Source organism: Sinocyclocheilus rhinocerous, unplaced genomic scaffold (assembly GCF_001515625.1).
Source record: "Sinocyclocheilus rhinocerous isolate Xijiao unplaced genomic scaffold, SAMN03320098_v1.1 scaffold147, whole genome shotgun sequence".
Lineage (NCBI taxonomy): Eukaryota > Metazoa > Chordata > Actinopteri > Cypriniformes > Cyprinidae > Sinocyclocheilus > Sinocyclocheilus rhinocerous.
The window spans coordinates 53,937-81,673 of NW_015651498.1; the positions used below are offsets into that span (position 1 = coordinate 53,937).

Here is a 27,737-nt window from a genome sequence, read left to right on the forward strand (position 1 = left end):
ACGGCGCCGTGGGTGTAAATTTACAGATTAAGGGGCGGTAATATTATTATGAGATCCCTTTGCGAAGTCACTAGGGGAGCGAAATCAGACGCGCTCGTTTTTTCAGACGATTACAGAAAAAGGCTTCCCAAAACAAAGTTACTGGGTTAATCTTTTTCACGTTTCCTTGGTTGGTAGATGCACCGGGGACCTGATTATAGCACTCAAAACCTGGAAAAGTCAGATTTTCATGATATGTCACCTTTAAACAATTTAACACAGTGTTTCCAGTTATTTAATGATTCCATTAACGATTCTTTTAGTACTTTAGTAATACTTTTTGTTCAGTACACAATAAAAAAATAAAAAACATTTTTAATAATGTTCTCTTTTTGTGAAATACCATTTATTATGACAAAATGTGTATCTTTAACTGTATGTTTTGTATGAACCAATTATAAAGAATTACATCTTAAGAAGTTCAGTTCTCACTTTTGAGTTTGACATGATGAAATTAATGAATGGTTCTGCAAATACCTCTCAGACTGATCAAAATCAATAACTCATGAGTTTGAAACACTGACGTGACAACAAGCGAGCACATTGCAATAGGTAGATGTTTTGTTTATTTAGTATTTTTCAGCTCAGTCTTCACTTACAAATTAGCTTAAACTCTCTCATCCTCTGTAGATTCAGTAACCGCAAAAAATACATTTTCAGAGTATTTTAGTCAAGTATTTTAGGTACAATGTTCAGGTGCTGTTAAGTGGAGTGACAATTCATTAATTTTTTTAATTATAAAAAATGGAAATGGTTTTCAGTTGCCAACCCTAAAGAACGGTCCTTATTATTAAAAACTTTACAATAAAGCTTCATTTGTTAACATTAGCTATTACTATATTAGTTAACATGAAATAACATTGAACAATACTTGTACAGCATTTATTCATTTTATTTTTAATCTCAACTAATACAAATACAAATACCTCTAAACTAAATAACTCTATCCATAATATTGCTTTCTCCAGAAAAAAAATTTAATCTGAATCAGGAGAGAAATATGCACAGATCAAACACCATGCACAAGCAAAAACAGTCCAAAACAGTTCTAAACAAATATGTCAGTGGATTCTGATATGAGAGGACAAAAGGGGATGGACTTTTTCACTGGAGGAAGTATTATTATGGATTATGGACTCATATTTTTGCCAGGATTACTTGTGGATTATTGTGATGCTTTTATCAACGTTTGGAGTCTCATTCTGACGGCACCCATTCACTGCAGAGGACCCATTAGTGATGCTACATTATGTATGCTACACTCTAAAAAATGCTGGGTTAAATATAACCCAGCGCTGGGTTAAAAAGGGACACTCCAAATCTGTTCTGATGAAGAAACAAACATCTACATCTTGGATGGCCTGAGTGTGATTAAATTTTCAGCAAAAAAAAAGAGAGCTTATTGTAAATTGCTATGATTATTCCTGTGATAAAACACTGTTTTTGTTTTTTGTTTGTTTGCATGCAACAAGAAGCACTTTTGGGCATCAATGCAAAATTGCACCACATAAAACGAAACAGTAAACATACGCGGTCATTCTGCTTAAATAACGCTCCACATCTGGCATGGGCCTGCGCCGCTGATGGAACACCCGCACAGAATTTTTATTTCCCTTCCCAGCAGCCTATTTCCCTCAGCCTCTACTTAATCACAGAGGTGTCTGAACTCTAAAGGTGTCAACAGGAGAGATGGGGCATGAATAAGAAGAGCGAAAAAAATGGTGAGAAAGATAGACAGAGACTACGAGAGAGAGGGAGACTGGCGAAGTGTAAGAAAAGAGACTGCGTGAAAGACTGTAGACACAAATCGAAGGAAGAGGATGAGAGCAAGAATATTGAAAAAGAGCAGGTTGGTCAAATGGCCAATATGATGCTGATATAATGCTGATATAGTAATGATGCAAGTAATAAGCTAAAGTGGTCAGCCAATGGCAATATTTTGTTCTAAAAGAGACTATACAATATCATCAAAGTTTCTGTCCTGCCTGTGCTGACATCTGCAGACAGTTGACCATCTATTAAATCTAATAAAAGCACTGAACAGTGGCACTTCAAATAAGAAATGACCGCTTGAGTCTGTTTCAGTACAGACAATGAGCCTTCTATTCTCACTGAAACACAGGCTCAGTCTAAGCAGAATGATCTATTGTCGACTTGGTAAGTCATTTGTTGATAGAGGTCCAGATCTGTGCTGCCTGATCTTCTTTAAACCATAAATCTACTAAATCACTAGTTCACTGAAATTAGTATCATCAGTATATAAAACCAGAGAGATCTGGAAGCCGGAAACGTCAGACTATAAACAACAACAATAAAAGCTACATAAGCTTAAAAAGCATTACTATTTTCACGGAAGCTCATAAGAGCAAAAGTAAAAAGAGAGGGGAAAAATATTGAGATTACTGAACAAAAAAAATAGAGAGCAGTAGTTCTTCATTTACAAAAAAAATAAAAAATAATTCAATGCCAAAAAATAACAATTAACATTCCTTTGTGGTTTCTTATAAAATGGCATATTATATCAATATACCAAGTTCAGTGAATTTCCAAAACCAATGACTAATGTGCACAACTAGTCAATGTAGATATAAACATATTTTTTATAGTAAATAAGCATCATCCACTGCTTATGATGAATAGATTAATTCAAAATGCATAATTTTGCATAATTTACCACAAAATATCACAAAGTTATAGTAACTGCAGATTTTTTTCCTCAGAAATAAATAAGCTCCTCAGCTAGTTTGCTCATGTTAGTGCTAACAGAATAAACCTTACGAGTGCTTTATTGATTCCCATGTAATGCCACATCTTATGAAACCCCCTCCAACACTCAAACACAGTACCTCATTTAGCCAAAGGGCTTTGTTGTGGATAAACAGTTTCATTTTGCACCCAAGAGCTGCCCAGGAATTCCATAGCAATTCGCTCTTTGTTGTGTTAAGAGTAAATTGCAGAAAAACGTGTGTATAAAGTACACACTTGGCATTAGTGAGTATGCAGTTTCTCATGGGGAGTATTTGTTCTTGACAGAGGCTTTCAGTGAAAGCCGTCCCTCGATGTGTGCATCTCAAAAGACATGGAATGGAATAAAGTCTGTCCCTGGAGTGTCTCTAAAGAGACCGCTGCTATTGTCTGACAACTGCAGCTTGTTGCTCCTATTAATTCCCCAACAAGAGTTTAGAGGCGTCTAACCCTTCTGCAGTGCTGACTACAAAAGGTGAAGGACTGTGAAAAACTCAATTCGACCAAAAATGATGCTCATGCATAGAAATAATTAAAACAGCAGGAATAGTTTGGCCAGAAATGAAAATTAGCTGAAAATGTATTTACCCTCAGGCCATCCAATACATAGACGAGTTTGTTACTTCATTGATTTGGAGAAATGTAGCATTCCATCACTTGCTCACCAATGGATCCTCTGCAGTGAATGGGTGCCGTCAGTATTAAAGTCCAAACAAATGTAGCAAATAAAAACATCACAATAACAAGTCCACACAACTCCAGTCCATCAATTAACATCTTGTGAAGTGAAAACTGCAAGTTTGTAAGAAACGGATCCATCAAGATGTTTTTAACCTCAAACAGTCACCTCTTGCGAAAATATTCCATAATACAAAATAATGTTCCCTCTAATGGAAAAAGTCCATCTCCTGTTGTCCTCTACAATCAAAATCCACCAACATTCAGTAACTGTTTAGAACTGTTTCAGACTGTTATCTCTTGTAAACGGTGCTTGGTCTGTGCATATTTCTCTCCTGATTCAAACAAGATGAATTTTTCACTGGAGAAAGCAATATTAAAAGCAATAGTTAAAGACGTCTCGATAAATTTGTTACAAACAAGCAGCTTTTCATTTCACAAAACATTAATTCATGGACTAGGGTCGTGTGGATTATTGTGATGTTTTTATCAGCTGTTTGGACTCTCATTCTGACGGCACCCATTCACTGCAGAGCCTCCATTGATGAGCAAGTGATGGAATGCTACATTTCTCCAAATCAGTTCCGATGAAGAAACAAACTCATCTACATCTTGGATGGACAGAGAATGAATAAATTTTCAGCAAATTTAAATTTTTCAGTGAACTATTTTCCAGCACAAAAAATACACCATGTTAATTACACCGTCATCTCACCATTGTTGTAAAATTAAAGTCAGCTTGTGTATAAAGCAATCTGTTTGACAGAAACACTTCACTTGTGCTTGGTTGTCTTAACTGCATCAGTGTCACTGCTGTTTCCTATCTGTATCTCTCAAGTACTTTCTCACTTCCAGACAATAAAAAAGTCCTACAGATAAGGCCAAGTCGCACTAAACGCAAGTGTCACTTTTAGCCACCTCTGATGTGTGTTATCAGACCTCAGATGGAGGCACTGAATGACCAATATGTCAAACTATAGAGTCCATTAAGATTTGTAATTGCATTGCCATCTAAACATTACATTATTCCATGCATTCACCAGACACCAGAAAAGCTCAGAGGAAAATGTGGGAGAAGTTGACCTATTCTTGCAGTATACAGCCAGCAGTTTTCAAAGGAACAGTATTTACACACAGGTGGATGGTTGGTTGTAAAGACCAGGAAGTACGGTGAATAAAGAGAACCTAACAAAGCTAAATAAATTATATGAAAAGCATTTGAGGCAAATAACATAAAGCTCTGAAAGCTCTCAAACCTAAAAGTAAAAATGAATCATTACAAAAGTAGTACAGTGAGAGGAAAAAGTACATTTTCAAAACCATTTGCAAGCTCATAAGGTAAATAACTGGGATGCGCTTCATTAATATCTCTCCAGAACAGCTGTTTGGTTTAAACAAACACAGAAATTACAGGCTTCTACCAATAATAATAATAGTAAAACCAAAACAGATCTAGAATGAACTTATGAAAACATATTTCTGCACTAATTTTCCTGTGCATGTCCAAGCAAAGATGGAGAAAGAGAAACTATAGAGTAGATGCTCTGAACATCTACTGTACCAAACATTCAGATAAACTGAACAGAAAAAACAAACAATGATCACCGCTGGCATTTGGAGGTTTACAAAAATGGTAATGAGACTCATGAAAGAAAGACTTAATCACAGACCTACATCAGTTTTAAATAAATGCAATGTGGGTTTGGACACTAAATCCACACCTCATTCTTAATCATGGTAATCAGAAAGCCTCCCAATGACAACAGCAAGTTTTCAGATTCTACATAACTCACATTATGTCACCCTTAGGTTATTGTAATGACCGCCTAACTGCCAAGAGCCTAATAACTGACCTTCCTTAAGGCCTGGGACATTGTGTATTACACAACATTTTTAATTGTGCTTTACAACCTGTAAGAAAACTGAAAAAATAAAATAATATTCTGATGGAAACAATAAATGCTTTCACGACATACATAACCCAAAGGGCTCGTAAAATCCAAACAAACAGACCTGTATTTCCTCATAGGCCTCGTCAACGGTAGTGACTTGGTGCTGTTCGTGTAAGGCAGGCTCATCGCAGAAGAAGCACACCAAGCTCTTGTCACTTAAGCAGAAGAGCTTGACCTTTTCATGGTCCTTGCATGGGTACGAGTTCCTCTGGGCGTTCAGGATGGCGTCCAGAGGGAAAGCAGCATACCTCTCCACGATGTTGGAGAGCTTCAGGCTCGGGGACAGAAGGGGATCCGTGAAGGTCCTCCTGCACTCCGGGCAGTCTCGCGGCCCGTGGTGCTCCTGTCTGCTCCAGTGCTCAGTGATGCACTTACGGCAGAAGTAGTGCTCGCAGCCGAAACTGACTGGGTCTTGATAAATGCTCAGACAAATGGAACACAAGAGCTCGTCTTTCAGACAGCAAGCCATTTAAATCTATGGAGGGGTCGGTCATGCACTGTGCAGGTAGCAGGACGCACGAACCCTGAGTTTCTAAATCAGCTGGGCTCTTTGAGGCTTGAAAATGTCCCTCTACTGATTCCTGAAAAAGAGCATAGACAAAGCAAATAAGTGAGACATTAAAAAGACGGTTCTGCAAAAGGCATACTTTTTTGATATGTTTGATATTAGACTCTCAGATAAGCAGGCAAAAAGGCTTTAGACATGGACTTCACCCTACATTATAATGACTTGATCAGCAAATGCAGATAAATCTGATTGAAAGAGAAGAAAATTATGATACTCCTTAATTAAAGGAGACTCGCCTGAAAATCTGATTATTTACTGAACTCATGATTCTGCAGGATTCAATAGGATCTTATCAAGCCCATTAAAAAATTATTACATTTTCATTTAAGAATCTGAAAGGATATTCCCTGGCTAATGAAATACATTCATTTCTAAACGAATTTTATACAGACTGTCACTCAGTCACAAAGGAATCTTGTATGGACACTCAAACTTGCAGACAGACAGAAAGACAGAAAGAAAGGAAGAAAGAAATGGCTTAAAATAATTTTTAAATGTACTTTTTCGTATTTATTATTTTCTGTATTTATTTTTTATTCTTTTTTATTTATTTTCCTATTATTACGTGTATTTGTTTGTTTTTGCATTTAATTTTATAATTTTATTTTTTAATTTAACTTACTGCAGGAATGAGCGTCCATAATCTTGTCAAATTTAAATAAGATATTAACGCATTTAAAGATCTTAAATTATTCAAAATGATATTCCCTCGCTACTCGCTAATTAAAGACATTCATTTATAAAACAGGTTAATTTATACAGACTCCCAGTCAGTCACCAAAGACTTCAACTGAATTCAATATAACAAATCTGAAATTATCAAAATAAAATTTCAATTGCTAATGAAACACCTTGAATCTCTAAATCAGGTTATAAATACTGCCACCATAGACTTCCGCTGAAGTTAATTGGATCTTATCAAGCCCATCTGTTATACACATCAGAACGCTTCTGTACTCCATGGCAAACGCACAAAAGTTATGAACATCACTGCTTTGTTTTAAAAAACAGCTTTTACATCATTTCTCTTCACTCTGTCCATGATTTCCTTTTTATTGTTTATAAAAGCCGGCTGCTAAATAATTAGCCAGCTAGCAGGATGTGTAAACAGATTTTCCATCTATTCAATCCTCTCAAAAAACTGACATTATCACTTCATTCGCTTACCCTGAACGTTCCTGACGCGTTGTACACTGGAAACAGCCGACTGTCACATAATTGATAGAGCAGCTCGTTGTTTTAATTAAAAATGTTCATCACGTCAGACTCTTCAAAGGCGAAGCGACCGACCGCACGCGCAGCTCCTCACAATCCCACCGCTCTACACGCGATCCAGAGGCGCACAGCAACGGAGCGAACCAACTCCACATGGGGGGGGACACACACACAAACAATGGCAATCTAATACAGCTCTCTCGGGACTTTTACTTTTGCTTTAAGGAAATTAAGTAAAGTACTTGCCTCTGATTTGTCTTTATCATCTGGGCTGGATTCGTGAAGTATATAAGACATTTTTACACGAATGAAGGGTGAATCCCTCCCGCTGCTGTGATGGTACAGCTCCGGCTTCCTCATCAAGGGAAGAAATGAGCATATGATAATATCAGAGTGATTGCTCGCACTCTGCTGGCGTGTGTTTGTAGGTCGATACGAAATTTGTTCTTATACAGTGAGTTCAGCATACTATTAAATTAAAGAAAACATCTAAAAATAATTATAACATTTTAAGTATTTAATTTAACATAATTGTAAAATGAACTAAAAATGATCAGAAAGAATAACATTATATATTTTAATTTAGTTTATGGTTTTCTTAATCTGCAATGCAAATTATCAACTTTTGTTCAGGTGTATAGACTTCAACAGATAGATAGATAGATAGATAGATAGATAGATAGATAGATAGATAGATGATTCCTAACCTTTTATTTATACAACATTTCATTGTAAATTTTTTATATTTTTACTTATACAGTACCGGTCAAAAGTTTGGACACGTTACTATTTTTAATGATTTTTGAAAGAAGTCTCTTCTGCTCATCAAGCCTGAATTTATTTGATCAAAAATACAGAAAAAAAACAGTAATATCATGAAATATTATTACAATTTAAAATAATGTTTTTCTATTTTACCATTTAGAATACATTGCAATCACTCCAAAATAGATGACGACAACTCACACACCTGCATTAGGAGCTGAACATCTTTGCATGCCTTTAGCCTTTTGCTTCGCAGCACCTGAAGGATGTGTTCAATACGCAAACATTCAGAAGGCGAGACCCGCTTTGAAATGGCAACATTAATTGCTTTAATTGAGTGACAATTCAACTATATCCAACTAACAATTACTAACTATATAACTATAAATATTAAATAGTTTAAATATTTATTTAAAAAATAAAATAATAATTAACTATTAAATAAATATATTATATTATATATTATATTCTGAACAAAATTATAAACGCAACACTTTTGTTTTTGCCCCCATTTTTCATGAGCTGAACGATATTCCCTCGCTACTCGCTAATTAAAGACATTCATTTATAAAACAGGTTAATTTATACAGACTCCCAGTCAGTCACCAAAGACTTCAACTGAATTCAATATAACAAATCTGAAATTATCAAAATAAAATTTCAATTGCTAATGAAACACCTTGAATCTCTAAATCAGGTTATAAATACTGCCACCATAGACTTCCGCTGAAGTTAATTGGATCTTATCAAGCCCATCTGTTATACACATCAGAACGCTTCTGTACTCCATGGCAAACGCACAAAAGTTATGAACATCACTGCTTTGTTTTAAAAAACAGCTTTTCAAATCATTTCTCTTCCCTTTTTCCATTGTTTTCTTTTTACTGTTTATCCAAGCCGGCTGCTAAATAATTAGCCAGCTAGCAGGATGTGTAAACAGATTTCCTATCTATTTGGTCCTCTCCGAAAACGGACATTCTCACTTCTTTCACTTACCCTAAGCGGTCCAGACGCGTTGTACAGTGGAAACAGCCGACTGTCACATAATTGAAAGAGCAGGTCGTGGTTTTAATTAAACATTTTCATCAGGTCAGATTGTTCAAAGCTGAAGAGCGACCGCACGCGCAGCTCCTCTTAAATCGCACTGCTCTACTCTCGATCCAGAGGCGCACAGCAACGGAGCGAACCAACTCTACAGGGGACACACACACAAACAGGTGGCAAGATAAGACAGCTCTCTCGGGAGTTTGATTCGTGCTGTAAGGAAATTAAGTAAAGTACACACCTTTCATTTGTGTTTGTCATCTGGGCTGGATTCGTGAAAGATATAAGACATTTTTACACGGGTAAAGGTGAACCCCTCCCGCTGCTGTGATGGTACAGCCCTGGCTGCCTCATCATGGGCAGAAATGAGCATATGATAATATCAGAGTGATTGCTCGCACTCTGCTGGCGTGTGTTTGTAGGTCGATACGAAATTTGTTCTTATACAGTGAGTTCAGCATACTATTAAATTAAAGAAAACATCTAAAAATAATTATAACATTTTAAGTATTTAATTTAACATAATTGTAAAATGAACTAAAAATGATCAGAAAGAATAACATTATATATTTTAATTTAGTTTATGGTTTTCTTAATCTGCAATGCAAATTATCAACTTTTGTTCAGGTGTATAGACTTCAACAGATAGATAGATAGATAGATAGATAGATAGATAGATAGATGATTCCTAACCTTTTATTTATACAACATTTCATTGTAAATTTTTTATATTTTTACTTATACAGTACCGGTCAAAAGTTTGGACACGTTACTATTTTTAATGATTTTTGAAAGAAGTCTCTTCTGCTCATCAAGCCTGAATTTATTTGATCAAAAATACAGAAAAAAAACAGTAATATCATGAAATATTATTACAATTTAAAATAATGTTTTTCTATTTTACCATTTAGAATACATTGCAATCACTCCAAAATAGATGACGACAACTCACACACCTGCATTAGGAGCTGAACATCTTTGCATGCCTTTAGCCTTTTGCTTCGCAGCACCTGAAGGATGTGTTCAATACGCAAACATTCAGAAGGCGAGACCCGCTTTGAAATGGCAACATTAATTGCTTTAATTGAGTGACAATTCAACTATATCCAACTAACAATTACTAACTATATAACTATAAATATTAAATAGTTTAAATATTTATTTAAAAAATAAAATAATAATTAACTATTAAATAAATATATTATATTATATATTATATTCTGAACAAAATTATAAACGCAACACTTTTGTTTTTGCCCCCATTTTTCATGAGCTGAACTCAAAGATCTAAGACTTTTTCTATGTACACAAAAGGCCTATTTCTCTCAAATATTGTTCACAAATCTGTCTAAATCTGTGTTAGTGAGCACTTCTCCTTTGCCAAGATAATCCATCCACCTCACAGGTGAGGCATATCAAGATGCTGATTAGTCCACCAGAGCTGTTGCCCGTGAATTGAATGTTCATTTCTCTGAACTGGGACTACAAATGCAGACATGGTTTTATGTTTTATGGTTTTATGAGTGTTGCTCAAAACTACCTGGTGCATCACTGGTCAACTGCCTGACTAAATTACTGTCCTTATTATTGTCAAAGCGCTTTCAAATGCACCCACATTTCCTGACACTGGCCTCACATCTCACTTCAGAAGCTGACCTTTGACCACCAAACCTTTTGCTGAGTTATTCTGGCGTTCATGGTTTGACGTGCCAAAACAAATAAGAAATAAGGATGTCTTCTACACCTGTCCCCACTTTACAAGAAGAACTGCTGATTCATAAATTTCCTGCGGTTGTCAAGACACATTCATCAACGCTAGGTCTTCTTTATTTGTGTAGTTTCGGTGTGTGAAAATCGGAGGTTCTGTGGTTCATGTTCATTGTTTGCACCTCACAGTTGCAGCGCAATCAATATGTGCGTTCATTATGAAACTGTGCAACAAAGATACTATCAGAATTCATTCATAGCTTGCATACGTTGCATTGGAAAAGCGACGTGCTTTTAATGGGTAGGCTGTTGGTTTGCTTCCCTTCCTCAACCTGATGTCAGGATTTCCTGTCACAGAGTGCAGCGCAAACAAGCCATTTCCCACAAACTATGCTATCTCTTCTGTTTGCTTACTCATAATCATAACACTTGTGCTTTTAACACATTACTGTGCTTTCACAACAGGGATGGATTAGAATGGAGAACGCAACTTACTGAAATGACTCACTGCCAAGCACCTCTGGGGTTTCGGTATGCATTGCTGGCTCTGTGGACTTTTAGAAAATAAACTTTCATACTTGTGCTAGTTTATTTAAGTTGTCCTCTGACAATGTCCAACAGCAGACATTCACGCATCACGTACTTTTGGCAGTATTTTCTGGCAATATTTTGGCAACATTTCCAATGCCACATCAATATGTATCATCTATTGACACAGAGGGATGTAATCTGTGTAAAAAAGAAAAGAAAAAAAAAAAGAATTAAAATATAATAAAAATGAAAAAGGTAAGTTTAATAAAAAATAAATATGGTTCAGTAAAATTTACTGTGAGTGATATAACCGGTGTAAAAATAGATTTACACAAAATAAATAGTGAAATAATTTTTTTGTAGATGACCATAATTTTCAGATTTTTAAAAATAATTATTTTTAAGTTATATATACAGTATATAACAATAGTATCTTATGCATAAAGACGACTTAAATACAGTGGAAATAAATGGTAAAAAAAAATCTGTGTAAAGATGGATTTACACAAAATAAATATTGAAATAAATGATATAGATGAGCGAAATTGTATTTATTATTTTATTTCAAAAAATAATATTTGATGTTTTTTCATATTGTAACACTGAACGTCTGGGTCTGGGACAAGATAATAAAATCTATGCATAAAAAAGACAATGAAAATAAAATGGAAATAAATTTAAAAGAAAATAAATGGAGAATAATTTAATATAGAACATTTAATATATAAATGTACAGTGGGTACGGAAAGTATTCAGACCCCCTTAAATTTTTCACTCTGTTATATTTCAGCCATTTGCTAAAATCATTTAAGTTATTTAATTGCTTCTAGATTCCCATGCACAAAATCTGAATAAATCAAGTAATTACTCAGTAAGTTACAACGGAAAACCAGGTTTCCTGAAACAATCTCACAACAAACAGACTGTGGCTTACAGAAGACTTTGTTCCACGCTCAGAAAAAGAAAGCAGCAGACACTCCACAGTTCAAATGAGCAGTGCAATATCGACGTGGGAGTACAGCAACCTTCAAAACAGCCATAGAGGGCATGATCAATATTTAATCAGCTCCTAAAGGGATACTTCTCTGTGATTCCTTAAATCGGTTAACACCTGTATTGATCCACCGCTGGAGGCTTTCCTCCGGCCTCATATTAAAGACTCGTTAATCTTAAACTGCTTTTTGTGCTGGTGGTCTACCACTATATAATGGATGTTCTGGCAAGGAGAACCACAGTTTGGTCTTGACTACACTGTAGTTTGCACAGTTGACAGCGTATGAAATTCCTGTAAAGGGAAACATGTAAATCAAAGCAATACATAGTAAAAAAAATAAAAATAATAATAATAATTTAAACAGGCTTTAGACTGGTAGATTCCTCTTGCGTGATACCAGGGCATTTCTAGGTCACTCAAATGGATTTTTAGCCCATTTTATTGTCCACCAGGTGAAAAAAAAAATCTCAAGTTAAAATGCTTTTAAAGGAATAGATTACCAAATAATGAACATTTGCAGAAAATATTAATGCATAAAAGACTTGTATTTTTAGCTCGAAGCAACAATTTGATGTTAAAACTGACTTGATGGATTTGTTTCTTAATTGATGGACTGGAGTGGTGTGGATTACTTGTAGATTACTGTGATGTTTTTATCAGATGTTTGGACTCTCATTCTGACGGCACCCATTCACTGCAGAGGATCCACTGCTGAGCAAGTGATGCAATGCTAAAATAATAGCTTGCATAACAGAAAAATAATATAGACAACTGTGAATAATACTGTGCTTTATAAAAGTGGATATACAAAATTTTACAATGACAACTCATTTACAAGTTTAAAACAAATGTTTAAAAAAATAACTATATACATTCCTATATTCCAGCAAAATCTTTGGCGATATACTTGGCAATGCAATATATACAAAATGTTGATTCTCCATTGTTATATCTTTAGATATATACCCCCGGTTTCACAGACAAGGCTTAAGCCTAGTCCTAGACTAAAATGTAAATCTGAGCTGTTTCAACTGAAAGAAACTTGCACTGACTGATCTTGAAACATGTCAGTGCCTTAGTTTTGTCTTAAGATGCACACCAGAAATGCATTTTTCTAAGACATGTTTATAAAAATGACTTAAATGTCCTAATTGAACTATGACTTAATCCTGGTTTAGGCTAAGCCCCGTCTGTGAAACCGGGCCATTATATCTAAAAGTGTTGGACAACCTGTGTCTGTAACAGAAGGCTCTACTTATTTTTCATTCATCTCATGTAATCCCACAAAACTCATTCACCAAGTCTATAAATGATATGACAAAATATAAACAGTGAAACACCTTATAAATTTGCAAGGGAGGTAGAGAAAATAACAACCACTGGGTGGCGCTAGCTTCATATCTCTATATAGAAATCGAAATATCATTAATTTAGTCTCAACCAGGGAGGTGTAAAAACTTTTTACGTGTCAAATGTCAAAGACAATTACTGAATAGAGATAGAAATCATAAAACTTTACAATGAAACTTCACTGATTGCACTAGTGGTCGACCAATATATCGACACGGCCAATATTTGATATTTTTAAATGATCAGTATTGTTGACTTTAGCTGCTTGGTGAGTTTTTTCACAATAGATGTTCGGCATAAAATCTAATGATGCAAATTATTACTTTTTTTAGGTGGGCAGCAATTGTGTGTATGTGTAAATTACAATTAACAAATGATGTGAAACTAAATCAGCCTTTAGCCATCTTGCTCTTTAGACACCAGCATCGGATGGCAAAAAACTAACTAGCGCTTTAGTAATATGTGAGCTTACAAATACATTTATTTTACATGTCAGACTTCCATATTAAAGGAATAGTTCACCCAAAAATGAACATTTGCTGAAAATGGATTCACCCTCAGGCCATCAAAGATATAGATGAGTTTGTTTCTTCATCTGACCACATTTGGAGAAATTTGGCATTACATCACTTGCTCACCAATGGATCAACTGCAGTCGCTTCTGGCCAAAATACGAGCATAATTAATAAAAACACTTCCTCCAATGAAAAAGTCCATCCCTGCTGTCCTCTCACATTAAAATCCATTTGTTTACAACTGTTTTTGCTTGTAAATGGTGCTTAACCTGTGCATATTTCTCTCCTGATTCAGACTAAATGACTTTTTCACTGAAAAAGCAATTTTATGGATAGAGGACTCGTATTTTAGCCATAAGCAACATTTTTAAAGTTAAAAACGTGGATGGATTTGCTTCACAGCTTTTTGCTTCACAAGATGGTAACTGGTGGTGAGGATTACTTATAGATTATTGTGATGTTTTTTATCAGCTGTTTGGACTCTCATTCTGACGGCACCCATTCACTGCAGAGCATCCATCGGTGAGCAAGTGATTTAATGTTTCATTTCTCTATATCTGTTCCCATCAAGAAACAAACTCAACTACATCTTGGATGGCCTGAGGGTGAGTACATTTTCATTTTTGGGTAATTTATTCCTTCGTAAGGATCTACATATATATATCTATGTGCCAGAGCACGTTGACGCGTCACGCGCCGGATGTTGTGAATGCGCTCAGGACAGTTGGACATTGTGGTGTACGACGGGTAACAGACGCTGATAATCAGGTGTGCTGCTCGCCGAGGCATCCTGTTCTAGCTGAAGAGAACAAGAGACGGGAAAGCGATGAAATGAATATCCCAAAATGAAATGTATGAATGAAATGCATTTAATAATTTGTGACTTTTCAGTGTGTTAAATCTCTTTTTTTGGCAACCTGCTTAAAGGGATAGTTCACCCAAAAATGAAAATGTGATGTTTATCTGCTTACCCCCAGGGCATCCAAGATGTAGGTGACTTTGTTTCTTCAGTAAAACACAAACGAAGATTTTTAACTAAAACCGTTGCAGTCTGTCAGTCATATAATGGCAGTCAATGGGTCCCAGAGCTTTGAGAGTTCAAAAAACATACACAGACAAAACCAAATTACTTACCCCCAATCCAAGATGTAGGTGACTTTGTTTCTTCAGTAAAACACAAACGAAGATTTTTAACTAAAACCGTTGCAGTCTGTCAGTCATATAATGGCAGTCAATGGGTCCCAGAGCTTTGAGAGTTCAAAAAACATACATAGACAAAACCAAATTAAACCCTGCGGCTCGTGACGATACATTGAGGTCTTAAGACACGAAACCTCTGATACACCTGCCCAACTGTCCTGAGCGCATTCACAATCTCTGGCGCATGACGCGTCAACGTGCTCTGGCACATAGATATATATACGTAGATGCCTCATTAGCGACTGTTTCTATGGGCCGCAATAGGTAAGCAGTGTTGGGAGTAACGCATTACAAAAGTAATAATATTACAGTAGTATATTACTTTTTGCTGTAACGCAGTAATATAACGCATTACTAATAAAATTTGGGTAATATTATTACTCGTTACAATCCCAGTAACGCAAGTTACAACAACATATTTTAACTCAAAATTAAGTGGTGAATTTACCAACACCGCAAAACAGCACACATTATATGACTGACAGTCTGCAACGGTTTTAGTTAAAAATCTTCGTTTGTGTTCTACTGAAGAAACAAAGTCACCTACATCTTGGATGCCCAGGGGGTAAGCAGATAAACATCAAATTTTCATTTTTGGGTGTACTATCCTTTTAATAATGATGCATATATGAATATAAGGCGTCTTTCTCTTCCAGTCATCGTTATATATTACTTATAAATAATTCTATACAAAATTAATAGTAGTTATTAAGATTGACGTGGTTTGAAATTAGTAAAATGTAATAGTAATAAATTGCCTAATAATTATGCATGCACTGTATATTTTTGTATGGCAGAAATAAAAATAGTAGTATGCTATTCCTTTATATGGAAGAAAATGAGACATGTACACTTACTGTATACTACATATATATATGCAGTACATAGTATATACTCTGCAATATGAACTTGAAAATGTACCTTGTTGCCATCTGTGACTGGAACTTTTTGTAAACCTGCTGTAAACAAAGTAAAAGACGTCACCAACATCATCTAAGGTGCTCATTTCACATAATTGATGATGCTGATTCAAAAAGAAACTAATCTGAATCTGTTGTAAATTAAATGAAAATGCCCACAATACCTTTCCTCTTTCGTAACTTGCATGTAATCACCATCACTGCCAATATCAGCAAAACCAGAACAATACCAACAACAACGACTGGGGAGTGCAGAGAAAAAGACACAGATTAGAGAAGAATCGCAGCTGAAGTACAATGAAAGGTCACAGGCGACAGAAAGGAAGGAAGGAAATGTGAAAGAATTCAAACAATGAACAAGCAAAGCATCAAAAAGTCACTCACTGACAGATATATGAATAACAAACTCATAATGTTGTTTAATAGTTCACTTACAAGAGTACTATGTTTTATGAATATGATAATATTATACTATTCTTTAAAGTACCTCCATGAAGTACCATTTAAATACTATCACTTATAGAGTGCAATAGTCGGGTTCTGGAAGTAAAAGTCCCATTCATTTTGTCCAGGGGGGGAACTGTTTTTTTTTTTTTTACAATAACTTGCAAATCCTTGAAAACAGACCTGCTGTAAGCTACAGTGGTATATGCTTTTGTTGAAGCCGTCGGCCCGCGTTATTTCAGCTTATTCTTTAAAGGGGTCATATGATGCGATTTCAATTTTTCCTTTCTCTTTGGAGTGTTACAAGCTCTTGATGCATAAAGAAGATCTGTAAAGTTGCAAAGACTAAAGTCTCAAATCCAAAGAGATATTCTTTATAAAATTTAAGACTTGTCCACGCCCTCCTAAAACGCCTTTAATTGTACAAATTAGTAATTATGTCCCCACTGGATGCAACAAATGCCTCGTTTGTAATGTTTAACAGCAGAATTGGTGAAATTACTCATGATTCTGCAGAGAAATTTCCACCAATTGGGGAACTGCAACAAGCAAATTTGAACCAAAAAACTCTTTAGTTCCCATCCACTCCCATGAACAATTGCGAATTATATAAATTCAGCTAACAAAAATATGCTCTAAGAACATTTCGCCAACGTTCCCACTTCCCAGTGAGTTATGAAAACATTATTTCTGAATGTTCTCTAAATGTCCAGTTTTTTAAACGTTTTAAAAATGGTTTTTCTTGGTCAAATATGAACATTCCATTTGATCTTTTTACAAACATTATGGTAAATTTACTTTTGAATGTTCTCTGAACATTCTGAAACGAATAGTAACATTTAAAAAACGTTAGACAAATGTCCAAATCTTTAAATGACGTATAAAGGTTTTTGAGTGTTTTTAGAACATTATTAAAGACCGGATAACTTTGAACGAACATTCTAATAATGTTACAGCAAAAGCATTTATTCAGAACTTCAAGAGAACCTTGCCAGAATCTTCTGAGAATGTTCTCTGTTAGCTGGTATAGAGTCAATCATACTACACTCTCAAACAACTTAAATACTTGTTATGCATATTTTGCAATAAACACAAAATATATTGTTTCAACAACTGTTTTATATTTATCTATCAGTTTTAATGAGATTATGTAATTCACAATGCTTCATCGGATTGTATTTTTTCCCCTTATTAAAAACATTAAGTACACAATTATTGTCTTTTTGTTCAATTTTCAAATACTTTTTTGCTTCAAATCAAAGTTTGTAATATTGTGATTCGTTGCATAGCTGGTTGGTTTGTTTTATTGCATATAACTGTTTAACAAACACTTTTTAAAAATCCTTTTGGGAAAAATACTTCCGGAATCAAAGCTGTTGAAAAAGTGTACTTTGTAATACTTTATTCTGATTGGTTGATTCAAACATCTTTGCATGGTTTCCATGGTAACACCTTGGTACTTCTATATGGGTTGTAAACTAAATTCTAGTAGCATGGCCTCATATTTACCAAGGAAGTAGATCATGTCATCTTGACCCACTGGTGTGCTTGATATCGCTCTACTCGATGGAGCTAGAGATGAGGTGGTGGTGGTGTTCATGCGCTTCATTTCCTGCGTTTGGCCCCTTAAATTACTCGGTTCTTTGGGGCGAGTAGGCTTGGGTGAACTCTGAAGAGGAGCCTTTGTGAATAAAAAACTTTATTAAAAGTACGTAATCTTTTGTCAAATTCTTAAAAAAATTATATTTTATAAGCTTTTTAAAAATTTTAATTAAAACGACAGAATAAGAACAAGTAGAATAAGAAATATAAGTTACCAATCAAATTAAATCAGTATTAACAAAATTAACTGGACCACAAAACCATTCTTAAGTGTCAATTTTTCGAAATTGAGATTTATACATCATCTGAAAGCTGAATAAATAATTTTTTTGTGATAGGAAAATATTTGGCCAAGATACAACTATTTGAAAATCTGGAATCTGAGGGTGCAAAAAAATCTAAATATTGAGAAAATCACCTTTAAAGTTGTCCAAATGAAGTTCTTAGCTATGCATATTACTAATCAAAAATTAAGTTTTGATATATTTACGGTAAGAAATTTACAAAATATCTTCATGGAACATGATCTTTAATATCCTAATGATTTTTGGCATGAAAGAAAATTCATTGGCATGAATTTTTTGGCTATTGCTAAAAATATACCCAAGCGACTTAAGACTGGTTTTGTGCTCCAGGGTAACATTTGTGGTTTTAGTGAGTGTAGATATTAAGGGGAGGGGCATTTGAATACTAGAGAGCATTTTATTGGACAAAAGTCCAATGAGTCATCAATATTTTTTTCCCAGAAGAAGAGACTTTCGTCGTTTGAATTTCGTCAACTTTTACTTGTTTAGATGCGTTTAAAGCTAACAGGCATAGGCTAAAAGCTACACAACTCCAATTCTGACCACACACTTCTAAGTGTTTATGTACAGTAGCTAGATTATTTTGCCTCTTACCTTCTTTGATGACATATTCACCAGGTTTGCAGGATCTATATTTTCTGCATTCCTCACATTCTTTATTGAAATTACGCTTAGAACATAACATCCCGGGCTTGCAAACACAAACAGCTTTGGTATCAGCAGAGCAATTTGTGCCATACATCAGTCCTTTCACTAACAAGAAGAAATGGACAGCAACATGTTAAGTCTTTTAAAATATTCAATGGAAAAAATGCAATATTATAATAATACAAGTAAATTCGGTAACACTTTACTACAAGGTTCCATTTGTTAACATTAGTTAACATGAACTAAGAATGAAAATACTTCTAAAGCATTTATTCATCTTAGTTCATGTTAATTTCAACATAATATATTATTAAATGGACCTAAACTAAACTAATAATGAACAGTTGTATTACAAAGAACAAAGATTAATAAAAACTGTAACAAATGTATTGCTCATTGTTAATGCATTAACTAACATTAACTAATGGGATGTTATTGTAAACTGTTACTGTAAATTCATAAGAGACTGTGATATAAAACTACGTGGTAAATCAAATCAGCATGTTTATGTTTAATCTGTACATTTATATTTTATAATACAATTTGGATTGAATTTTCTAAATGGAATATTTTATGCAAAAATGCAAATTCTGTCATTTACTTGGAAGACATACTGTAGCTTTGTGTGAGGAACAGTCAGAAATTTAACCTTTTCTTCTCTACATGTTCATATTCAGATTGCACAAATGAGGTTTGAACAGAAGACTACAGATTATACTTGAAATATAGTGCAAGTCATATGGTGAATATATATATATATTTTTGTAGCCTCTGGTCACCATTCACTTTCATTGAACAGAAAAGTGTGCTAAACTTCTCATTTTGTGGTTTACTGAAGAATGAAACTCATAAGGGTTTGTAAGGGCAAGAGGGTAAGTAAATTATGACCGAATTAAATTTCTTTAAGACATATACAAATTCCAGATTAATACTGAAAAAAGACTTTGTCATTGCGGAGTGCTTCATTAAAATAGCCAACTTACCACCTTTACACTTTGGACAAGAGAAACAGTTGGAAAAATGGTTCACGTTTTCAGAGTACTGTCCATCTTGGCAGGGTTCACAGATGGTGTCCGAAATACTAGTGCACATAACCGCCAGATGAGTCCCTAGAATAAATATAAACGATTCAGAACTTGGAGTTGCTTCTAAACATCACAAAAACAGTGATAGTTTGGCCTCGTAAACCAACAAGTAATGAGTTTATGAACACAAATGTTTACATTCTCTCCCACGCTCCCCTTGGTTTATGACATACCTGGTTTGCATCTACTGCAGCACAATCCCAGGTTTTTGGCGTAATATTCAAAGGCTGTATTACATGGTCCAGATGATCTATATGGCGGAGGTGTCTGTGAAAACAAAGAGGAAAAAGCCAAAAATATCAGTGACATTTTCCTTGGATTCTCAGGAACAGATACTTGTCTTGTGAACGAAACAGTACCCACCACTTCCTCATAGTCACAATATATGTCTTCTCTTTAAATCTTTTCTCAGGGATGCTAATGCTGCTACAAGGGTATTTAGCGTAGGACAGTTTATTTAGCGCAGGCGTTTGCACAAGGTTCACCGACATGAAATATGTCAAAAACAGACAAAGCAAGCACAAATATCCATTTGTACTGAAAACGCTGATGTGATAGTTTCAGATCTGCACTTGTCAGCTACAACAAAGAAGCTCAGTAACAAGTGACAGACTTGGATGATATTTAGTCATTTGGCAGTTTAACAGAAACATTCCCTTTCGTGTCAGCAAGAAGCTACTCATTTCTGTGCATCGTTTTTTTTTTCCAACAATTTTGAAAAATAAGCTTTTGTAAAATAATATCTGAAAAAATTTAATTGTTATATCAATCTTAGCATAATATCAGTCAACAGCCATCCTGATCACTACAAACAGGAATCGCCACTAATTTGACATTCAGATCTGCGATACCATTTGGGTTTTTCCATGCTGTAGCCTGTTGCTGATGTAAATATAGGGAAATGGGACATACAGAGTTTTCCTGAAATAAAACACTTATGTTGGCACAATATTTACTCATCTGAAAAATGTTAATGCAAATTTGCATTATCACATTGTCAAGCTGGTCAGTAGGATTCGGAAATGACAGAATGAAGAGTAACTGACATCATATTCGACTGTCCTTTAAAGGGGTCATATGATGCGATTTCAATTTTTCCTTTCTCTTTGGAGTGTTACAAGCTCTTGGTGCATAAAGAAGATCTGTAAAGCCTACGCAGTGAAGAGGTGGACCACACGCATGGTATTTCTGCAGTGGAAACTGATGTGAACCGATACGAATAGCCAAAATGAGCCAAGGGCAATGGAGAGTGGCAAAGATAAAAGACTGATATTTTTTACCTCTAATGACCTTCTGACCACTATACTGAGTCTATTCTAACACTGACTCTGCGGTGTCCATGTGCGGTAAGTGTCCATGCAGAACTCCAAATGAATGTAAACATGATCAACACTGACAGAAGGGGAGGAAGGCGGAGCGGAGGAGATCAAAAGCAGAAGTGAAATCAGAAGGAAATGACTGTTAACTAGCTAAATAATAACGTGCAAATTAGTGAGGGAGAAATAATAATGACTGGGAAACTCGGATCGGGAAACCAGAAAAGCTCTTCAGAGGAAAAGCAAAGGGACTTTTGCAAAATGTTGGGAACTTTTTGACTGCTCTAAAAGTCCAGCTTGAATTTGTTTATCTGTTTGCAAAACTTGCCACAGATCAAATTTGCCAAGAGGTCATTTATGATATTAAATGATATGAATAGCATATTTGTGTGGAAGGAATAAAAAATAAAAGAAAGGTAGTTGTGACATTTTTATCGGAATTGCAAGTTTACATCTCTCAATTCTGATCTCAGATGGATTCAGCATAATCCCTCGTAGATTGTTCAATCTGTATCAGCACTATTACGGATCTCTGAATCTAAAAAGGAAGTTGCTGGAGAATTGCGCTTTCCGCCGCAGACCAAAATGCACAGAATGATTTAAGAGTTGTCGTAATCGAAAGACACACTCACTTTATATGGTGGGTTCTTACAAATGACTCATTGATAATTGACTAGAAGAAACTGTCTGAGATGAAAGGGCTACCATTAAAGATGACTTCAAATAAAAATTTCAGCTTATGAAAATAATTTCTGCAAGAAATAGACATCCTGATATAATCGAACAGATCAGACGTTACGAAAAATGACTGCATCATCTCTAAAACCACTGACGTCTTCTCAAACGCTCAAGATGTTAAGAGGAAATTGCTGAGGTGTGTTACTGGGAAACGACCCACATATACAGGCCAGCAGACTTCCTCCATGCAACAGTGTGCTTTACTGAAGAACAGAGACCGAGCGCTTATCTTTACAGCCAACCAAACCAGAGTAAAAGCCTTTCTCTGAGCAGATTACACCAACACGCCCAAACACATTTACACACTGAATGCCAAAAGCACACATGTATTTCTTGTTAAAAATGCATGCAGCCTACCAAGATCATTCAGTAATCTGTACATGAATCTTTTTATTATTTAAGCAACTGCATGCTCTTTGTTCTGAGCTTCAGCACATTTCTCAGTCACAGCAGGTTTATTTCCCCATGACTTATAGATCATGTAAGTGGTATTACAACAAGTAGAGCAAGTGGAACCTGAGGTGCAACTTTTTAAAGAGTTGACTAAAGGGACAGAAACACAGAAAACAAGGCTGCTTAACAACACTTCATTTACATGCTCACTTGATATGTGGTAAAGTATGCAGATGTGTTCTAGTTAAACTGCATTATACGTGAACTCCCCACCTTCTCAATCTAGACCACAAGAAAAACTAGCTAGAAAAACGACTTGACATTACTGGATCCTTCCTTTCTTGACAGCACTTGCGTGATGCCCAGAGATGCTGCACACTTGGTTATGATGGCTAAAACTGCGGTCTTTAGGGTTCATTGGGTTTTTCCTCTCGCTTATGTCAAATTATAATATATATGTAAGTACTGTAGATGAATAGGCTTCGCCTATGCCCATGATGCCCAAAATGTTGCCTAAATAGGCAGCACACTATGTTTTAAGATACCTACACATAAAAATAAAGGTTCTTTATTGGCATCAAAGGTTCCATAAAGAACATCCACAGAATCTTTCCATTCCACAAAAGAAAGGTTCCACAAAACTTTAAAGAGTAAAAAAGTTCTTCAAACTAAGAAAAAATCCCATGCCCGATCATTGCACACTTTGTTTTGCCAAAGACACTCAAAATGCTGTCTATGTAGGCAGTATATTATGCTTTATGATGCCATCTAGGTAGGCAGGTCATTCGGTTTTTCCCAAAAATATCGTCTATATTGGCAGATTGCTGGGTTTTGCATATGCCCATTATGACAATACAGTCTATGTAGAGTGGTGCTTATGCCCAAGATGCCCAATGCTGTCTAACTAGGCAGCACACCATGTTTTAAGATACTTATGATGCTAAAAATTGCAGTTTGGTCAAGCAGTTCACTTGTTTTGCCTATATTGTGTTCAAAAATGCTGTGTAGGCACACTAGCTGTGAGATTCTTATGATGCCCAGCTCATTTTGGTTTGCCAAAGACAACCAGAAATGCTGTCTATGTAGGCCGTATATTATGTTTTATGATGCCCATGCCATCTAGGTAGGCAGGTCATTTGGATTTTCATGTCGACCACCGTTCTCAAAAAAACCACACGAGCTTGCTGGGTCTAAGTAGAGTGGTGCTTATGCCCAAGATGCCCAAAATGTTTTCTAAATAGTCAGCACACTATTTTTTTTTTAAGATACCCATGATGCTCAAGAGTGCAGTTTGGGTAGGTGACTCACTTTGTCAATGTTGTGCCCAAAAAATGCTGTGTGGGCACATTATTTGTGAAATATTTATGATGCCCAGCTCAATTTGTTTTGCCACACACTCAAAAATGCTGTCTATGCAGGAAGTTACTTTATGCTTTATGATCCCAAATATGCTGTATAGGAAGGCAGGTCACTAGATTTTCCATCATTCCCAACAAATATGATTTAGGTAGCTGTCCAAGATGCCCAAACCCATAAATATGCATCACGCTACGTTTTAAGTGGTCTATAATGCCTATGTAAGATGTCAATACATGTAGTTCATTAGGTCACTATGACGGTGACACCCACAATGTTGTCTACGTAGGCAGCACACTAGGTTTCGCATATGTCCAATAATGCAGTCTAGGTAGAAAGCGCCCTTAAAGTAGCCTATGCACGTGATACGCATAACAGCAGGCAGCTCGCTATGATTTGAGACACCAGCCAAGCACGCAACCTCTGCTGGAAATTCCAGCAGCGCAAGAACAGAACATAAGTGAAAATAAATATATCTTTCATTTCTACGACTCACATTTAGAATCCGAGAATAACGTTTGTTTTTCGTTTAGTGTTTTTCAGAAGAATCTTTTCAGCTTTATCAAAACAAACTTGTGAAAGTCATGCAAGTATAAGAATGAATCATTACATTGCGTTTGTCCGCAACACATATAAACCTGTTCGTTACCTTCCCCTCCGCCACGCGCCACACCGCCGCCATAAATAAAAACCGTGAGATGAGAATCAGCATTATCCTTCAACGACCCTCGAGACTGAATTCCGACTGACCATCACTCACGCTCTCCGCGTCCCGGAAATGTTGCACGGCAGTCCCCCTGCAACCAGGAAGCGACAGCGTGTTTGACACAATCACAGAGCAGACCTCTGAAGTGAGCGACATGAGCTCCTCCTGTACTTTGGAGTCGAAAACTCTTTAAACCTGGGAATAAGGATTTAGGGAAAATAACACTTATGAGGTAAATGAAGAAGAAATAATTGAGGTTCTGCACTGTTTCTATATTTGTGAAAATGATGTAAAATTTTCAGTTCAATCACTCAAATGTTACATATTAAATAAGAAAAATGAAAAATATAAGCATTCCACGGCTTTATACACACATATATTTGTGTAGTGCACATATACAGTCATGGCCAAAAATATCGGCACCCTTGGTAAATATGATCAAAGAAGGTTGTGAAAATTAATCTGCATTGTTAATCCTTTTGATCTTTTATTAAAAAAATTCACAAAAATCTAACCTTTCATTAGAATGTTTGATAGAAAGAACGGAAGATAGAATAATAGAACTAGGAAAAAAACGATAGAAGGACAGACAGACAGAAAGAATGATACATTGACAGAATGATTGATTGAAAGAATGACAGATAGAAAGAATAATACATAGAACGATAGAAAGAATGAGAGAATGATAGAAAGAATGATAGAATGATTGAAAGAATGACAGAATGATATATAGAAAGAATGGTAGATAGAACGATAGAAAGAGCTACAGAATGATAGAAAGAACAATAAATAGAATGATAGAACATTACTAGAACCAGGAAATATGACCATATTAGCTCGGTTCTGTCAACCCTGCACTGGCTCCCTATTGAACATTGCATACATTTTAAAATCTTGATAATTACTTATAAAGCCCTGAATGGTTTAGCTCCTCAATACTTGAGCGAGCTCATATCGCATTAGTCCTTCACGTCCGCTGAGATCTCAAAACTCTGGCCATTTGATAATACCTAGAATATCAAAATCAACTGCATTGTTTCCATTTCTTTAACCTAGCATACTCATAATACACTATCACATTTGGATTAGGATTGTTAGGCTGCATTAATTAGGTCAACCGGAACCGGGAACAGTTCCCATAACCCAATGTACTCACTACATCATAAGAAGAATGGCATCTACGCTAATATTAGTCTGTTTCATTCTTATTCCGAGGTCACCGTAGCCACACGGATACAGTCCATATCCAGATCAGATGGTGGATCATCAGCACCTGTCCTAGAGATGACCTCTATAGCCCTGAAGATAGATAGATAGATAGATAGATAAGAAATATTACATAGATAGATAGAAGGACAGACAGAAAGAATGATACATAGAATGACAGAATGATTGAAAGAATGACAGATAGAAAGAATAATACATAGAACGATAGAAAGAATGACAGAATGATAGATAGAATGTTTGATAGAAAGAACGGAAGATAGAATAATAGAACTAGGAAAAAAACGATAGAAGGACAGACAGACAGAAAGAATGATACATAGAATGACAGAATGATTGAAAGAATGACAGATAGAAAGAATAATACATAGAACGATAGAAAGAATGACAGAATGATAGAATGATTGAAAGAATGACAGAATGATATATAGAAAGAATGGTAGATAGAACGATAGAAAGAGCTACAGAATGATAGAAAGAACAATAAATAGAATGATAGAACATTACTAGAACCAGGAAATATGACCATATTAGCTCGGTTCTGTCAACCCTGCACTGGCTCCCTATTGAACATTGCATACATTTTAAAATCTTGATAATTACTTATAAAGCCCTGAATGGTTTAGCTCCTCAATACTTGAGCGAGCTCATATCGCATTAGTCCTTCACGTCCGCTGAGATCTCAAAACTCTGGCCATTTGATAATACCTAGAATATCAAAATCAACTGCATTGTTTCCATTTCTTTAACCTAGCATACTCATAATACACTATCACATTTGGATTAGGATTGTTAGGCTGCATTAATTAGGTCAACCGGAACCGGGAACAGTTCCCATAACCCAATGTACTCACTACATCATAAGAAGAATGGCATCTACGCTAATATTAGTCTGTTTCATTCTTATTCCGAGGTCACCGTAGCCACACGGATACAGTCCATATCCAGATCAGATGGTGGATCATCAGCACCTGTCCTAGAGATGACCTCTATAGCCCTGAATGTCAGCGGAGACCATGTCAACTAGACGAGCTCTAGAGACAGATCCCCTGTGTGAAGACCTCATCACCTCGTCGGCCATCGGCACAAGCCCACAGGAACCAGATGAGTCTTCTGCACAATCTGACCTGTGTTGCAGCCTGGAATTAAACCACACCATGCTGGTTTCATCTGGCCAGACGAGAGCTGCCCCCGACTGAGCCTGGTTTCTCCCAACGTTTTTTCTCCATTTTTGTCACAGATGGGAGTTTTGGTTCCTTGCCACTGTCGCCTTTGGCTTGTTTAGTTGGGGACATTTAATTTCTGGCAACATTGTCGGCTTGATTGCTGATGACATCACTGAATCAACAATGAACTGACTTTAACTGAAAAACTGATGGTTTTCTATTGTCCTCTTGCATTATTGACAAACTGTTTTCCTGTTTGACACTTTAAAGCTGCTTTGACACAATCAGTATTTTATAAAGCGCTATACAAATAAAGGTGACTTGACTTGATAGAACAATAGACAGAATGATTGAAAGAATGACAGAACGATAGAAAGAAAGACAGAACGATAGATAGAATGATAAAAAGAACGACAGGATGATAGAAAGAACGATTGATAGAAAGAACAGTAAATAGAATGATAGAACAGACAGAATGATTGAAAGAATGACAGAACGATAGAAAGAAAGAGAACGATAGATAGAAAGAAT

At 35.8% G+C, this 27,737-nt stretch overlaps 2 protein-coding genes across 4 annotated transcripts in view; both read right to left on the reverse strand.

The window, feature by feature from the left end:
* The window catches only part of LOC107712973 (E3 ubiquitin-protein ligase TRIM62-like), a 51,753-nt gene extending 42,601 nt beyond the window's left edge, over positions 1 to 9,152 (reverse strand). For 2 of the 3 annotated variants that reach the window (XM_016518372.1, XM_016518370.1), the window contains exons 1-2: positions 7,150 to 7,294; positions 5,476 to 5,995 (exon numbers count right to left, since the gene is read on the reverse strand). In XM_016518372.1, coding sequence (XP_016373858.1) covers positions 5,476 to 5,883 — 408 coding nt within the window. In that variant the 5' untranslated portion in view covers positions 5,884 to 5,995; positions 7,150 to 7,294. Of the gene's footprint in view, positions 1 to 5,475; positions 5,996 to 7,149; positions 7,295 to 8,958 lie in introns of those variants that run through there. The other variant, XM_016518371.1, reaches the window with a different exon arrangement.
* Positions 9,153 to 14,818: 5,666 nt separating this feature from the next.
* On the reverse strand, positions 14,819 to 24,961 carry LOC107712942 (tumor necrosis factor receptor superfamily member 3-like). The gene is made up of 8 exons (XM_016518342.1): positions 24,760 to 24,961; positions 20,481 to 20,574; positions 20,206 to 20,331; positions 19,125 to 19,327; positions 18,177 to 18,348; positions 16,388 to 16,465; positions 16,225 to 16,262; positions 14,819 to 14,902 (listed from the first exon to the last, which is right to left on the reverse strand). Exons 1-8 carry the CDS (start codon positions 24,820 to 24,822, stop codon positions 14,819 to 14,821), a joined length of 858 nt encoding a protein of 285 aa, XP_016373828.1. The 5' UTR covers positions 24,823 to 24,961.
* Between the last annotated feature and the right edge of the window lie 2,776 nt (positions 24,962 to 27,737).